The following is an 18,133-nucleotide window of genomic DNA, read 5'->3' on the forward strand; positions in this document are numbered from 1 at the left end:
AGTTAGAAAAAAAATTGTAGTTTTAATTTTTATCAATCTATAAAATTTATTATTTTATTTTAAAAATCGATAGTTTTAATTTATTTATCATATTTTTTAACTAAAAATGATGATTTGACGTATTTTGTATAACGTGTGATACAATTTCACAATATATAATCATCTAGATGATTAATTATTTACATATTATAAATAAAATTACAAATATGAAGAATTTCTTAATTTAAAAGTTAAAATTTTATGATATTTTATTTTGAATTTATGAGAGTTAATCATTTTTAAATTATCGTATTATATAATAGTTATTAAAACATGTAACATAATTATTTTTTAATTAAAAAAAACTAAAATTATTAATTTTTAAAAATAAAATAATCAATTTGATGAATATTAAAAATAAGAAACTAAAACTAAAGTTAAGAGAGAAAAATAGGGTGTATTTTAAAACATAATAAATAAGCACAAACATAATCATATATATAAAAAAACCAAAAAATAAAAAACAAAAGTCCGTAGTTTAATCGAAGAGAAGGGGTAAAGAGAGATAGAAGGGGGGTATAGAAGAGAGTTAGAGAACACTACAAAATCTGAATTCATAATAAACCCAACCCTCACTCACTTTCCACAATATTCATATTCATCTTCATCTTCAAATCAAAAAAGTAATCGATTTTTCTTCACTTCCAACTAAATTCTCTTCTTGTGCCGTCGTTTTTAAATGCATCTCTTCTTTCTTTCTTTCTTTCTTTACTCTTTTTCTTTTTCTTATTATTAACCTTTTGTAGCTCATTTTTCCAGTTTACTCGAGCAACATGAGTTCGTCTTCAATCGACGCTTTTCCTGCAATTCAGGTATTAACGTATTCGTCTTTACTTTCACTTTCCCCTTTTCTATTTCTTCACTAAATAATTTCAAATTATAATAATCAAAAACTGTTTTTTTTTTGAGCAAAACTTACAAAGAGTATTTTAGTATTTGGATTTTTGCGAGGAAGCTTATAGTTTGTGTCATTGCGTGGTGATTTATAGTTTATTGCATGAAGGGTATAAATTGTCTTTAGATGATTGGGTGCTTGTTATGGTTTTAGTGTAGGATTTAACATTGTGATTTTAAGTTAATGGTTGAATTTTCGATGGTGTGAAGGTTGCTTTAATTTTATTTTTTCATTGCTAAAATTTTGATGGGCAGGAAATTATGCTGGAGTTTCGTGCTGGTAAAATGTTTCTCCAGGGGAAAAAGGTGGTTCCCGATACACGAAAAGGACTCATTCGTATTGCTAGGGTATTGTTTGATTTGTTTCCTTGCTTTTAATTTTCTTTTGAATCTGCATGGTTGAAGTTTTAATATATTATTTCAGCGATGGGGGCAAGTGGTTTTTATTTCATGTGATTGCTTTTATCTCAGGGTGATGAAGGACTAGTTCATTTTCAGTGGCTTGATCGCACACAAAATGTTGTTGAAGATGTATCCTTTTTTCTCCCCAAGTATGTATAATTAGTCTTCATGTGTGATGCACTATTATGTTCCTTCTTTTTGTTGCAAGTATTTTGAATCTGGCTTCTCTAAAGTGAGCGAGCAACTCACTTTAGAGTGTTAAGTGAGTAATATCACTCTCATAAACAAATATTGGGTAAGTTGGAATATTGATTTTGATTTTCTCACTTCACTATCTACACACTTTCTAGCTACATCACACTAGCACATAGTATGCGATTTTCCAAAAATCTAGGGAACAAGTACGTTTATATAATTTTTAAAACATATTTTATATAAACTTGGCAAAATTGTATGAAGTCGTATATTTGAGAGAAATTGGTATAGGAGATTAGGATTGGTATTAATTGCTTGGTCGATTAAATTTTTGAACAAAATAAATCCCTTGATTGTGACGATTGATTTTCTCCTTTCTGCCTATAACCTTTCCTAATTTACTACATTACAAATCGGAACATGATTAAAGAAGTATATATAAGGAAATCACGAACCACGATATTTGTGAGCCGAAAATAGAATAGTAGGAAATAGAGAAAGAATCCACATGCCCAAAAGAGAAAGGATCAACGTCGATAGGAATGAGTAAACCTTTTTTTCCATTTTCTTATTTAACAATTTTATTTTGTATCTGACTGTTGGTACAAGCTGTCTGCCACATACCGAAACAATACACACATGTACTCAATTTGAGCAGTTTTAAAAAAACAAAAAACAAATTGGTATGTATTCAGTCCCGTACCCAATGGTATTTGGTACATGTTCAACTTTTTAGTTTTGGAGTACCCATATGCTTCAACCAAATTTTTTCTCACTAGGTGGGGTTGACTACATAAGATCATATGATGCCCGGTTGTATGTTAGGTTGAAGATAAACCATTTATCTCAAATCTCTTTTGATTGTTTGCCATGTAGTAATTTTTTTTGGTCTCACTCCATCTCTAACTATTTGACTAATCCAACATTTCCGACATCTGGTCAACCCTCTTATTGTGTTCTAATGGGTCTCCTCCACACATTCCAAATCACCTAAGAATAGTACCATCTTTTATGTAATAGGAGCTACCCCAATGGTCCTGACCCTTATTATTTTTTAAAATCATTCATTTTATTTTTACTGTATCGTATGACAATTTTAGTTGCTTCCTGCTGGATTTATTTTGAACTTTGATGCTTCTTGACCTAAACCAACACAGGATCAGATAATATTTCCAAATGAGGCTATTTTTGAGCAGGTTCCACTTCTTTGCTTTAAATATCTTGATTACGATTCTTTTGATGATTCTAAGTTTTCTGACATCTGTAGTTATTGGTTGCTTAGGTTAATCAGACATCTGGAAGGGTTTACATATTGAAGTTTAATAGTGATGACAGAAAGTTCTTCTTCTGGATGCAGGTTGGTCATATTACTGAATATCCACTAGTCTCCCTTTGTACTCTGCTTTCATTCTTATTTTTCTATTTTCTACATGATCCTTTATTGTGTCTAGGAATCTAATGCTGATAATGACTCTCAACTGTGTAGCTCTGTGAATGATTACATTAACAGACCATTAGGTAAGTATCTATCCTTTTGCTTTAAATGTAAAGTACTACGCTTCCTTTCTATTAGCTTAAATCTTAGAATGTAAGTGGACGTTATTGCAATCCTGCAATTTGTACTGGCAACGAATAAGTACCCTGTATGGTTTTGAATAAATCATTTAGGAATTTTTCTGCATTATATATGTGATTGAGCACTTCAGGACAGTAGTTAACAGCCCAATACCATGTTAAATACGAAGAAAAATATTGAGAGACATGTTGAATAACCTGTGTGTTTCAACTACACAACGAAAGTTCTTTATATAGACTATGAGTATTAAACAGACATAATGACAAGAATACTAATAGACAGGAATACTAACAGACATGAATACTTACAACCTATCTAATTATTTACATTCTAATATAATATTTTAACACTCCCCCTCAAGCTAGAGCATATAAATAAAATGCACTCAACTTGTTACATATATAATTAATTATAGGACCTCGCAATGACTTTGTAAAAACATCTGTCAACTGATCATTGGAATTGACAAAGCTAGTGATAATGTCACTCGATTAGATATTTTCTCTAACAAAATGACAGTTTATATCAATATGTTTGGTCCTCTCATGAAAAACAAGATTTGAGACAATGTGCGATGCAACTTGATTATCACATATTAATGTCACTGTGCTGGCCTCTTCAAATTGAAGTTCTTTCAGTAACTGTTTCAACCAGATGAATGCACATGTTACTAGTGCCATGGCCCTATATTCTGCCTTAGCACTAGATCTTGCAATAACATTTTGTTTCTTACTCTTCCAAGATATTAAATTTCCTCTGACAAGTACACAATACCCGAAAGTGGATCATCTATCAATAGGTGAGCCTGCCTAATCGGCATATGAGTAGTCAACTATCTGAGTATGTCTTCTATATTCATAAATGAGACCTTTTTCAGGTACACTTTTGATGTATTTAAGAATCCGAATTACATCATCCATATGTTCTTGGTCCTCTCATAAAAAACAGGATTTGAGACAATGTGCAATGCAGCTTGATTATCACATATTAATGTCATTGTGCTGACCTCTTCAAATTGAAGTTCTTTCAGTAACTGTTTCAACCAGATGAATTCACATGTTACTAGTGCCATGGCCCTATAATCTGCCATAGCACTAGATTTTGCAACAACATTTTGTTTCTTACTCTTCCAAGATATTAAATTTCCTCTAACAAGTACACAATACCCAAAAGTGGATCATCTATCAATGGGTGAGCCTGCCTAATCGGCATATGAGTAGTCAACTTTCTGAGTATGTCTTCTATATTCATAAATGAGACCTTTTCCAGGTACACTTTTGATGTATTTAAGAATCCGAATTACATCATCCATATGTTTTTGGCAAGGAGAATTTAAGAACTGACTTACCACACTGACACCGAAGGAAATGTTAGGACGGGTGACTGTGAGATAGTTTAAATTTCCAACCAATCTCATATATCTTTTTGAATCTGATAGAGGCTTCCCCTGATTAGGTAGGAGTTCGACATTTGGATCCATAGGAGTATCAATTGGCTTGGCATTTAGTAGACCTGTTTCTTCAAAAATGTCCATAGCATATTTTTCTTGGATTGGGTTATCTCAATACCCAAAAAATAACGGAGTTTATCGAGGTCTTTAGTCTGAAATTGATTTGAAAGATGTTTCAATTGGAGCATTCCTTGCTGATCACTACCAGTTATAACAATGTCATCCATATAAACAATAAGATAAATGCACCCTTGGCCTGATTGACGATAAAATACAAAGTGATCGGCTTCACTACGAATCATACCAAACTCTTGTACTATCGAGCTGAATCTGCCAAACCAAGCTCTAGGAGACTGTTTAAGACCATAAAGGGACTTGTGTAGCCAACAAACCATGGAAGAAGACTCCCCTTGAGCAACAAACCCTGGTGGTTGCTCCATATAAACTTCCTCTTAAAGATCACCGTGCAAAAAGGCATTTTTAATGTCAAGTTGATGGAGAGACCAATGTCGAATTGCTGCAATGGAGAAAAAAAGTCTGGCAGATGCCATTTAGGCAACGGGTGAGAAGGTATCGCTGTAATCCAACCCAAAAAATTGAGTATATCTCTTGGCTACCAAACGAGCCTTAAATCAACCAATCTTACCATCAGAGCTAACCTTCACCGTATAGAGCCAACGACAACCGACTAAAGACTTCCCATGAGGTAAAGGAACCAGTTCCCAAGTACCACTACTTTGTAGAGCACACATCTCATTAAACATTGCTTGCCTCCACTCAGGGTCGGATAATGCTTCACCTGTAGTTTTAGGAATAGAAACAGAAGACAAAGAGGACAAACAAGTGTAATGTAAATGAGAAAGACGATGATAACACAAATCAATATAATGAAGAGATGGATTACGGGTTTTGCGAATGTCCTTACGAAGAGCAATGGGAAGGTCTTGCTCAAGTGGCAGGACCGGATCTGGAGGTGGCGTCGGAGGAGAGTCTGTAATGGGAACAGAAACAAGCACAACAGAGGGTAGACAACGACGCTGACATGTTTGTAGTGGTCGTGGAGGTTGGGGGACATACTCTACATGTTCGATAGGAATACGAGTGGGTGGAATAGGGATAACTATCTGAGGAGGTTCGAGATTAATGTCTAGATGGGGCTCAATAGCTATATGGGTAGATTCAAAATATGGTACAAACTCGAAAAAGGTAACATCGGCTGATGTGACGTATCGGTGTAGTGTAGGAGAATAACAACGGTAGTCTTTTTGGGACCGATGATAACTGAGAGAGACACATTTGAGTGATCGAGCTGACAGTTTGTCCAAACCAGGAGATAAATTGTGAACAAAATACGTGGACCCAAAGACACGAGGTGGTAGTGGGTGAAGAGGGGTATGGGGAAAAATGACTGAATGAGGGATATTGCCATCAAGGACAGAAGACGACATACGATTGATAAGGTAGCATGCCGTTAAGACTGCATCCCCCCAAAAACAGAATGGAACATTGCCACAAATAAATAAGGTCTGTGTGGTTTCAATGAGATGTCGATTTTTGCGTTCGGCTACCCCGTTTTGTTGGGGTGTATGAGGACACATGATGTTTGGTGTAGAATACCATTGGAAGCCATAAAATTTTGAAATTAATGGGACCACAGCATCATCACTTCTTAAGGTATGAATAGAAACTCCAAATTGAGTTTTAATTTCTTGATCAAATTGCTCAAAAATGGAAAACAATTCAATTCTATTTTTCATTAAAAGTAACCACGTACAACGAGAGTAATAATCAATAAAAGTAACAAAATACTTAGACTCTAAAGTAGACACAATACGAGATGAACCAAAAACGTCAGAGTGAACTAAAGCAAAGGGAGATGAAACTCTTTTATTGACTCGATCAGGAAAATTATTACGGTGTGTTTCCTTAACCGACACGACTCACAATGTAAAGTAGACAAATTAGGCACCAGTTTTTGAAGTTTGGTAAGACTTGGGTGTCCTAACTGAGCATGGATAGTTTGAAAGGACTCTGGCAGAGCACGTCTTGGAAGATGGAGAAAGGTAATAGAGGCCTTGAGACTCATATCCGACGCCAATCGACCGCCCCGAACTCCGGTGCTGCAAGGTAACATTATCATCAGTGAAAATAATAATACAATTATGGACCGAGTTGATCGGCTAACTGAAAGTAAATTAAAAAGACATCGAGGTACATAGAGAACAAATGCAAATGAGATGGAAGAGAGAATTTGGACAGTGCCAACTCCTTGAGACTGTATTTGAGTGCCATTGGCAGAAGTTATAGTAGGTAAAAAGTCAGATGTAGAGAGAGAAGAAAAGAGACCTTTATTACCAGTGACATGATCAAGCACACCAAAATCAATAACCCAAGGGCCGAGAGAAGATGAGTGAGAGAGGTAAACAGATGAGTTACCAGTATGTGCAACCGAAGTAGGAGAACTAGAGTTCGGATGACTCACCCACCGGAGGAAATCTTCATAATTTGTCGGGGAATCTTGTGGAGATGGTGAAGGCGAAGGCTTACCATGCAACTTCCAACAGCGATCAATAGTATGTCCAAGCCGATTACAATGCTCACATTTGGGACGAGGCTTAGAGTTGGATGGTCCTCCACGAGAGCGACTCTGATTATGTCCCATAGATGCAAGGGCAGCAGTGTCACCCGAAGCTGAAGTAATAGAGTGCTCAGCTGGATGTTTTGCTGGTACTGGAAGGAGTAACGCTGAGGTAGTAGACATATCCGGAACAGTAACAGACTCCAAAATTTGATCATGAGTTGCAGAGTACTCCTGGGGTAGGCTATAGAGTGCAAGGAGCATGAAGAAGGTGTTGCGTTGATCCAACTCCTTCTTTTGTTCAACTGGATTACTTGCAGCAGGAGGGAGATGCTCTTTGTTTCAGATTGAGACGTCATGGTCGGTAAAAAGTGCCAGAAAACGCGTCTCAACCGGGAAAACAGTGGCTGTTTGAACTGAAACCCGTATACCCGTGACTCGAAACTGAAAATTGAGGGCATATGTGGAATCAGAAGGGCGAGGCGAGTGCCACTGAAGAAGCGACGTTGTGAACGGCTGTCGAACGCGCCGTCACGCGCGATGGTTGCATGCGGCGCGTGGAGATGGGCGGCGTGTGTGGGCGCGTGGAGGGGTGGATCAATCTGAGGTGTATGACGTTGCTGGAGTGGTCGTTCGTCGAAAAAAATTGTCGGAGACAGCGGCGGCAGTGATGGTAGAGCGTGGACGGATGGACAAAAATTGAAGAATCAGCATATCAAAGGCAGGGAGGGGGAAACCGGGGTTGAGAACACGGTTTGCCGGGAAAAAATATTATTCAGAGACAGTGGGTCCACCGGGTAGTTGACGATTACGGTTGTCTCTCAATAGGCTCTAGATACCATGTTAAATACAAAGAAAAATATTGAGAGACATATTGAAGAACCTGTGTGTTTCAACTACACAACGGAAGTTCGTTATATGGACTATGAGTATTAAATAGACATAATGACAGGAATACTACCAGACATGAATACTTACAATCTATCTAATTATTTACATTCTAATATAATATTTTAACGGAAATATTAGAGTAATTTTTATTCTTTCAGTTTTTGTTTTAAAGTTTTATGGGAACATATAATACAGAAAGCGTCTCTTCATTGATTATTTTTCGTTGTTTCATCCTTTTGATTATGGTGGCACCATATTTTTTCATTAAAAAGCTTATAGTCTAAGATGACTCCATATGATCTAGCATCTGCACATGTGGGTTGGGTAAATCTCAAATTTCATTAAACAATGCATTTTAGGTGATACAAATGACCGTGATTACTACTTACACAGGTACTTAGAATATTACAGGAAAATTTCATGTTTGCCACCTTTTATTTGGTTCTGACTTATGCATAAGTTTGCAGCATTTCAAAGTGACATAGGCAAATAGCTAAATGTTTGAGAGTGAAACTCCCATCCCTAGAAGTAAAGGGCAACGTACTTATTAATGTTTACTGACTAACAGAGCTCCTTGGTGAAGAAGAGCCTGATGAATCCCTTCCACTTCAAGTTTCTGAGGATATGGCTGAGGATGACATCTCATCTAGGTACTGATTTTGGAATTCAAATGTTTTTAGATGCGAGAGCTAGCAAAACGAAATTGAGCTTTGTGATCAACTAAACATGCATTCAGCATGGCAATTTAGTTACCAAATCCCTTATTATTGCATTGCATATCCATTTATTTGCCAAATTGGAGACTAAAGTTTTGGATTAATTTTTGTTAAAAAGAGCCGCAAACTTAGTTGTCCCAAACTTGGGTATGGATGCAACTAGTGATGTAACGTCTTCTGGTCCGGTTAAATTGGAAGATCTCCAAAGAATACTGAGTAACATTGGGCCCGCTTCAGGTAATATAAGTTTCATTGAGAGAGACGTTCTTTTATTCCCTTTTAATTATGTCGAGACCTAACCTACTATTTTTCTGATGAGTTGTTTACAGATAGCATTCTTGATCCTGATGGAGGTAATCACTTGGCATTATATCCCTTTCCTTGCTATCTGTTGAGACAATATTATAAATAGGCGTCAACAGATAATATTGCAAATGCATACTATAACCTTTCAAATTTCAGTAACATAATATTCAAAATTTTATCTCATGATGAGGTGGATTAGTATGCACTATGATGGACTAGGTTTTATACATCCTTTTATATTTATTTATTTTGGCAAATATGCACTGCTCACTCTACATTGACTGTTTTCTTGCATTCAACTAGGTTTGGGACTCGGTGACTTGTTGAAACCTGATCTGATCATGCCATTGATGGCGACATTACCCTTGGAGCAGCGCCTAGCTCCCTATTTACCCGAGGTACATACCAATGTAGTGATCTGATTATATTCCAACGTAGTGATTGAGTTTTTAGTGATTCATGCAATATTCTTTGATGTAGGGTACTTGGTCTCCAGAAGATATATTGGAGTTGTTGCAGAGCCCACCTTTCCGCCAGCAAGTAGATTCATTTACATATGTAAAGGCTGCAGTACCTCTTTTTTTCAATTTTCCATTTCATTTCAAAAACTACTTGGTGTGATTATTTATTTATTTATTTATTCTACAGGTGCTTCGAACAGGACAGATTGATTTGTCTCAGTTTGGAATTGATCCAAGTAAATGTAAGCTTCTAGTACTTTCATAATCTTTAGCCTCCGCCTTAATTATTGATCTCGCATGCATCTTTAGCACTAGCGGATGCATGCATCTTTAGCACTAGCGGATGCATGCATCTTTAGCACTAGCAGATGCATGCATCTTTACTACTATTTGCTTATTGATTTGATTATATTGAATATTGCTGATTGGTGATTCATTTTCCACCCTTGGCAGACAAGTTCACAGTTTTGTCTTTTCTTGAGGCTCTTGAGGATTCTGTTTCCAAGTCCGAGGAATCAAAACAAGATGATCAGGAATTAATATCTCAATCTTGTAGCCCAATGGATGAATCAAAGTAGCGTGACCCTTTCATCTTTTTTTCTATAGATACAAGAAACTTTGTTTTTTTGGCCAACATATTTTTCATGTTTGAAAAGGGAAATTTTATAGGTGGTAATTTAATTGAGATTCTTCAAGGCTATAATGATTAATAAAATTCAAACCTATTGATTGTCAAAGAAAGGTTATGGCTCCGAAGCTAAGAACTATGATTATATGTTTAGTTTCGATGCATGTTGGTTGTTTTGGAAAATTGTTGTTGCGTCAAAATTACTTGCTAGTAAACATTTTTTTTGGAGAACTAGTAAACAATTATATTGATCTGTTAAAATGTCAAGCGTGGATGTTCTCGTTGCATTGCATTGTTTATGCTGTTCGATATTAGATATAGGAAATAGAGATTAATGGGTGGGTATTGTAGGCGTAAAATTATTTTACATAGCCAATCACAACTATTCATGGAGCAGTTATTGTTTCAAGTCATTTAAATATATAATAATATATTAAAATCAATGGCTCTGGTTGATCGATAATGTGAAATTAGTTTACATTGACGGTGTATAGTCTATTTTCATAGTGCAATTATAATAACGGACTATATATGACCGTGGTGAAGAAATAATTTTAATTTTGTCAAAATATTTTCTTTGTGCATCCCAATCAAAACAATACATTCTTCAATTTTATGCAAAATTGTCAACTTTTCACTAATCCAAATTTACAAAATCCTCAATTTTTTCCAAACCCACAAAATAATCCAAATTGTGGCAATTTTCCATTCTCTTTTTCTATTTCATATTAATTTTTCATGTATCAATCACCACCAATTAGCCCCACCACTAGAGGTGTCTATTTTACAAAAACTATTTTTTAGTCTTAGAATTCGGGTTGGACCATATTACTCTCGATGATAAAGAAAAATAGCAAGATTCACTTTGGAGGAAGATAAAAACTTCATTCAACCATGTCTATATATTTCTAAAGTTGCAGTTGTGAGGGTAAATCAAAGAGTGAAATCTTTTTGGTAAAGAATTAAAAATAGTCACAATAAATATTGCAGTCATTTACTAGAAAAGAGTGCATCACAACTAAAAACTCGATAGTAAAAGTTGAATGACATAGTTCAAAAACTTGCATGATGCTACAAGCAAGCCTATTAAAGAAAAAAAAGTGTCAGCTCCGAGATTGACAATATGGGAGACGCATGTTAAAGACTTTGAGGAATTAGCTCTTAAGAAAGAAGTTTGACCACGAATACTTTGATTCTTTGAGTCTTTTAAATGTGTTGGAATTTTATATTTCATGTGTTTTTAGAATAAGGAAATGAATAGGGTTCATGCGACAAAGTATTATCTGCTTATTGCCTTGATTGTTTATATTTATATAATTATATCGCTGATTCAATTTTCCCCAGTTGGCAGATAAGTTCATGGTACTCTTGAGGATTTTGTTTTCATGTATGAGGAATCCAGACAAGATGCTCAGGATTCTTTTTTTATAAGCAGATGGTTAAGATCTAAAGTCTGCATTTTGTAACCGTCATGACCATATGGGTGATTATCAATAGCGTGGCTTTTTTAGTATCTTTATTATTATTATAAAAGCTCTTTTCAGTATTGCTTTTCTTTAGATACAAGAAACTGTTTTTTTGCTAACATATATAATTTGTTTGAAGAATAATTTAATCATTTGTCTTTCTTTGACTTGCTCAAACTTTTAAAACTTGTTGGTGTTCAAAATTATAAAAGACATCAAATGATAATTGATTTGGGAATCCTATTATGGAAGAAAACCATTCAATCTGCTACCATTAGAAATTATGTGATATCGGAAGTATCTATTTGGTACACATCGGTTGCTTGTTTGACATGTTAAATTCGTTAAATGGTCTTGCTCTCGTAATATATTGTTTTCCATTAACAGTAACTAGTAACTTGTCAGCTAATTAAGGCCAAAGTTAGATGATACAAGGGTTTAAATCCAGGGAAAACTATATTCGTCAAAAAACACCGAACTATACAACGGGCAGCGACAGGGCAATCACTAAAAAAATGGCTGGTCGTGTCTTGTAAGGGAATATCGAGGGCTTCAATTGATAACTAAAAGATTTTGGTTTTGCATACCAAGATCCAATAAAATAACCTCTAAAAATATTTATCATCTCATTCCCCTATGATATTCTGATGAAATTTTCATTGCAACGAGAATATTGATTTGACAGAAGACATGCTTCAGTTCAGTGAATGCATTTTGTGTGCAGAGGAAATAATTAAAAAATAAATTTTTGTTTGACACAACTACATGAAATATTCCAATTAACAAAATCCTAATGATTCAAAATTGGAAAGAAGAATAATTGAAGTGGAATGCTTAAGCTACATAGATGCCTTTGCCAAATTCTGCTCAAATCAGACAAACATCTGGAAACATCACCGGGATCCACCTGTTAACATTTTGGACAAAGAGATGAAACATCAAGTTGGAGAGGAAGCTGATCTTGGTGCGTCAGAATCTGGGGAAGAACATAGATTATATAGTCATTTGAAGGCCGTGTTCTGCTTTTATCTGGTCTTGCCTCGCTCCTATAGACCTCATCGTTTGCAGTTTGGTTAACCCTAAGTTGGAGTGTCATTGCCCTTTGGAACCTCATAAATGGTTATACTGCTACCACCACTTTGAAGGATTTGATCTTCTTCATTTGCCGCCTTTGACTGAAAATCTTCAAGGATTTCAACAACCTGGCTCATGAGAGGTCTGCCTTTCGGGTTTTGGCTAAGACATTGGTATGCCAAATGAGCCACCTTTGCTGCAGCTTTACTTGAATATTGCCCTTCTATTTTTGGGTCTAAAATTTTCAGAAGTTTTTTATTATGATTCAACAGTGGGCGTGCCCACTCAACCAAGTTGTGCTCTCGGCTGGGCCTGCTCTTGTCTAGTGATTTCCTACCAATAAGTAATTCAAGTAGCACCACCCCAAAGCCATACACATCGCTTCGAGCAGTCAAGTGCCCTGTTCATATGGACAAACAGGTTACATAACAGATATAATCCCAACTGATCTATATAATGGATGCACACATCTTAAAGTAGTGGATTGATCATCACATTTAAAGAACTGCCAACAAGAGAAAAATATCAGTTTCCCATACCTTAAAGTGAAAGAGATTCAATATCACAATTGAAATGGCAAACCAATCCCAATACAATATGACACAGAACCCCACCTATACAGACAGAAATTTAAAATATTGAAATTCACATAAGTGTTACTTGTTTCTTCTTCCTTTGTTCTCCATACAATACCAAGGTTGAAGAAATTTAGAGGATCCAATTTTACACCTCTCTTCAATTAGTTTATGAAATTCATGCAGGCTTTCATTTCCAACAACAAAGTGCACAAAAATGCTAGGATGGTCTAATAACTGTTGTTTACGTCAACATAAAATTGTGTAAATTGCATAAATATTGATAAAGCAAATCCATATGTTTCACACTTTTATTGCCACTTATGAATTTTTCGTTTCAAAATTATTCAGCAAAAATAGATTAAAATAACTTACCAGTCATGACATACTCCGGAGCAGCATATCCATATGTTCCCATTACTCGTGTTGAAACATGTGTTTGGTCCCCCATTGGCCCATCCTTTGCAAGGCCAAAGTCTGAAAGCTTTGCATTGAAATCCTGCAGGTTTGTGCCTCGATATTAGATAGCTGGTCTTAAAAAAATGACATATGATGCTATTGAGTGGGACAGTCATTTTTTCTTCTGTTTGATAATAATTAAATGTTTTACTAAGGAAATTAGTAGATAAATATAGTTGGCAAAGATAAAAATCCTCCAAAAAAATCAAGACAACACCAACTGCATGTTTACTAACTAAGCAAAGCTCACTAATCTCTCTGCGCAATTTGTAAGGTAATATCTATGAAGGAACCATTAGTAAGTCAGGTTGAACAATTAGGAATGATATTTATGGATATGATCACAGTTCTATTTTTTCCTTTAAAATTTGCAAAATCCAAAAATATTTTACAATATGAAAAAGAAGAAACTTTTGAGAACGCTAAAGATCTCACTTCTAGAAAACAAAAAGTTTGAAACAAAACTTATTGCAAATTATATATCTATATATATAAACTAGAAGACAACACACCGCATCTAGCAAGATATTTGATGTCTTGAAATCACGATATATGATGGGCCTTTCTGCACCATGAAGAAATGCCAGACCTCTTGCAGCGTGTAAAGCAATCTTCATTCTTTTTGACCAATTCAATGTTGAGCCCGCTCCTACCATCAAGAAACAGTGGGATGATTAGTGTAAGAGGCAATTAAAGAATTGAATGGCAAGAATCATGAGCAGTGGGACACTAAGCACATGAATTGATGATAAGACGGGGCTTTGGGTACATTTGTCTAAGTATTTTAAAAAGCATATTTATTTCTTTAGAGATTTTATGTAAAGCAAAAGTTATTTTCATTTGGTTGCAATTTAAAACGCAGTCACAAACCACAACTACAGTTTCTAATTTTTTTGCTCAAAACTTTTAATAAATTTTTTTCCAAAATAAATGTCTTCTCTTTAAAAAAAAACTGAAACAATTAAGCTCTTTATTTGATTAATAGCATGTCAAATTTCAAAAGAGGACAATTATATCATTTGAAAGTTTTTCAAAAATCTTGTTTAGTTTTATATTTCATCAAGCTAAAAGCTATGCAAAAAGTAAGTACACCATAGGATAAAATACTAAGGTGTTTAAATGTCCTTGGCTGCCCCAAGCAAACTACACACATCACACAGCCACCAACATAAAAGGGAGAGAGGGTCAGAGAGAGAGCTGGAAGGTGGTATACACCATTTTGAGGCTGAAGGAAGGTTGAACATAATAATTGAGTAACAAGTCTTTTATATATAGAGATAAATAGTATGTAAGACTTAGTGAATGGCAAGATAAAGCACAACTGACCCAGTACAGATCCAATTACAAATATGTTAATTATGCCAATAATCCGCTTTCTTTTTTTTAAATATGCAAAGCTTACTGCGAAAAAGATGCTTCTCCAAACTCCCGCTTGCCATGAACTCATAGACCAACAACCGGTGTTCGTCCTCGCAGCAGTATCCAATGAGCTTCACAAGATTTGGGTGACTGAATTGACCCAAATAGTTAACTTCAGTCTGCAGTATAAACAAAATCAGAGCATGTAAGTTTGGTCCTGTTCACCACTCCGATATGTACCAAAACAGGTAGAAGGAAATATTTATGTATTAACTGTGAAATTGGAATAGAAACTTAATAAAATCAGCAATAAGTGGTTGAAGCAGTGCTCCTTACAAGATGATGAACAGAAAAGTAAAGATAAACCTAACTCAGAGAGAACTAACTTCTCTACTCAACCCAAAACCACCCAAACCACTTTCTAGTTTTAAGATACCCTTTCTGGTTCCCACCATTTCCTTCTTATAGTTCTCCCTCTCTTCTTCTAGAATATTATCCGACATCATCTCACGCCACTAGTCATTTCTGTTATAGCATAACAGAATGTGTGATACTCTCATGGGAGGCCCATCAGACTCACTTGCATCAAATCTTCCTCACCACTCTAACTATCAACTGTCATCATTGTTTTGACGAGATCAAATGTCAGTGTTCAACCACAAAATTAACTGTACTAGTATTTGGTTTAGTATAGGATTGGATGATTGTGCCTCTTGTGTTTGATTTCTGTTGGGCAAAACTGTTTTTTGTCAAAAAAAACCTCAGTTTGATTAGATGTGATAAATAAAAGTAGTTATCGTTAATTTACAATAATTTTTACATCAAATTTGTTTCTAAAAGTAAAAATATTAAAACAAAAATCACTTCACTCAAACTCAATCTAAACCAACCCAACCAATTAAAACAACCATTAATGCGTATCATAAAACACATTAAATTCAATTATAAGGAACGTTCGAACTCAATCTAAACGAAACCAACTTATAAAGCAGGCATTAAAAAAACCATTATTAAACTCAATTATAAGGAACGTTTGGCATTAAATAGTATATATATATATATAGTAACTTATTGTTTGTGCAGTAAGGAAAAAGTTGAATTGAAATAGAGAACGTAGAAAAAGTGAGTGACGTACAAGCCATTCCCTATCGCCTTGAAATCCTTCGCGATTAAGTTCTTTAATGGCGACTTCAGTGGATTTGTAACCGGTCCTTACACTATCATCTATAACTCCTTTATATACAACTCCAAATCCACCTTCTCCTAAAATGAAATCAGGACGAAAATGCTTCGTTGCGAGTCTCAATTCCTGGTAAGTAAAAATATCGACGTTGCTGTAACCAGCACCTTCGCGAAGTTCTTTGATATTCATCGAACCGGAACCTAATGGAGTAGTTCGTGCATCGGATTCATCATTTCCTACTGAACATAAGGAATGTGTGAGTTTCATAATCGAATAATCAACAGAGAGAAATTGATCGGATATTGAATTGAAATTACCTGCAGTTTTAGGGTTTGAATTTGAATCGGAGAGGGAGAAGTGTTTGTGTTCTTCAATGCTGAAGCAAATCCCCATGAATCTGGATCTGAACCGAAACCTCGTTCACACACATTCAGAATTCATGGTAATTTCGAACAGAGAGAGGAAATGGAAGTGAAATTTGAACAGTTAGGTTATTATTAGAGAGAGAAAGAGAGAAGGAGAAATGAAGAAGAATGATTCAAACTTTCAACAATGGCTTTGCACTGGGCGCTGAAAGCGCCAAACTAAACGCTCTTGCTTTTCTCTACTTTTTCGTTCTTTTCACAAAGTGCCCTTCTATTTTCACACTATTTCCAATTTTGCCATTTCATTTTATTTTATTTAATTCCAGCAGAGCAAAGAAAAGAAGATAGATAAATTAATGATAGATAAGGTGCAGGCTATAAACGACATGTATTCCAGACATTGCACAAACCGACAACTGTCATGTATGCAGAATGTACTAGTATTTGATAGTTATTCTGATACGATATAAATACGGACACGTCCACATCGTTGCTGTCAAAAATTTAGGACACACCCCGCGGGCATTCATTTTCATATATTTATTTTTACATTTATTATTCAAAATATTAAATGTAAAATTTAAGGTCTTTATACAAGATTAATCTCAGTTTAAAGTTGTCTTAAACAAACATATTTTAAATGAATATAGAGTTATACATAAAAGGGAGTAAAGATGCAAAGAGAATAGGAAAAGGCATCCACCAAACATCCCTAAAAAACCTTCAGTTATGTCATCATATGGAGATATTCAAAACACAAATCAAATATAGAAATAGCATTGATTGATTTTAGATTGCAAGACAAGGTTAGGGTTTTGGAATGGGGGACAAATTTGTGTTCAAATCGATGAAAACCCCAGACCCATCTACCTCGCGTGTTCCTCGTCACGTAAGCAAAACATTTTTTTTTTCTACTTTTTTCATATCAAAATCTCTAAAAAAATAAAATGTTCCGAATAATTTTTTATAAGAGAAGTTTAATACTCTATTCTTCATAAAATAATTGACTAGTTTGTAATAAAAAAATTATTTCAAAATAATTGATTATTTTAATTTTAATACATTTTTTTCAATTTATTATTTAATTCAAATCGATGAAAACCCCAGACCCATCTACCTCGCGTGTTCCTCGTCACGTAAGCAAAACATTTTTTTTTTCTACTTTTTTCATATCAAAATCTCTAAAAAAATAAAATGTTCCGAATAATTTTTTATAAGAGAAGTTTAATACTCTATTCTTCATAAAATAATTGACTAGTTTGTAATAAAAAAATTATTTCAAAATAATTGATTATTTTAATTTTAATACATTTTTTTCAATTTATTATTTAATTAATACTATTTGTATTATTTACAATACAACAATATTAATATCACATCAATATCTAATAAAGATAATTTCATAAAAACAAACTATCTCTTTTTTATTTATATATTTTTTTAATATATATAAAATAATTAAATGATTCGGTCATTTTAGAAAGATGAAGTAAGTATTCGTAAGTAAAATAAATAT

The 18,133-nt window shown here is 34.6% G+C and overlaps 2 protein-coding genes across 3 annotated transcripts; one reads left to right on the top strand and one right to left on the bottom strand.

Annotated features, from left to right (window-relative positions):
• Positions 1 to 520: 520 nt before the first annotated feature.
• Positions 521 to 10,249, top strand: LOC101507101 (26S proteasome regulatory subunit RPN13). The gene is made up of 14 exons (XM_004503502.4): positions 521 to 662; positions 799 to 851; positions 1,189 to 1,281; positions 1,405 to 1,464; positions 2,688 to 2,726; positions 2,813 to 2,887; positions 2,982 to 3,048; positions 8,594 to 8,675; positions 8,860 to 8,978; positions 9,071 to 9,094; positions 9,351 to 9,445; positions 9,528 to 9,605; positions 9,696 to 9,750; positions 9,962 to 10,249. The coding sequence occupies exons 2-14, from the start codon at positions 813 to 815 to the stop codon at positions 10,084 to 10,086; spliced, it is 951 nt and encodes a 316-aa protein (XP_004503559.1). The 5' UTR covers positions 521 to 662; positions 799 to 812; the 3' UTR covers positions 10,087 to 10,249.
• Positions 10,250 to 12,239: 1,990 nt separating this feature from the next.
• LOC101507422 (probable serine/threonine-protein kinase PBL17) lies at positions 12,240 to 16,812 on the bottom strand. Of its 2 annotated transcripts, none has more exons than XM_004503504.4 (6): positions 16,570 to 16,812; positions 16,205 to 16,488; positions 15,113 to 15,248; positions 14,223 to 14,359; positions 13,627 to 13,750; positions 12,240 to 13,076 (listed from the first exon to the last, which is right to left on the bottom strand). In XM_004503504.4, exons 1-6 carry the CDS (start codon positions 16,643 to 16,645, stop codon positions 12,682 to 12,684), a joined length of 1,152 nt encoding a protein of 383 aa, XP_004503561.1. In that variant the 5' UTR covers positions 16,646 to 16,812; the 3' UTR covers positions 12,240 to 12,681. The 2 variants fall into 2 exon arrangements, with proteins under 2 accessions (XP_004503561.1, XP_004503560.1); XM_004503503.4 differs by having other exon boundaries at positions 16,205 to 16,491; positions 16,570 to 16,806.
• Between the last annotated feature and the right edge of the window lie 1,321 nt (positions 16,813 to 18,133).

Source organism: Cicer arietinum, chromosome 6 (genome assembly GCF_000331145.2).
Source record: "Cicer arietinum cultivar CDC Frontier isolate Library 1 chromosome 6, Cicar.CDCFrontier_v2.0, whole genome shotgun sequence".
Classification (NCBI taxonomy): Eukaryota; Viridiplantae; Streptophyta; class Magnoliopsida; order Fabales; family Fabaceae; genus Cicer; species Cicer arietinum.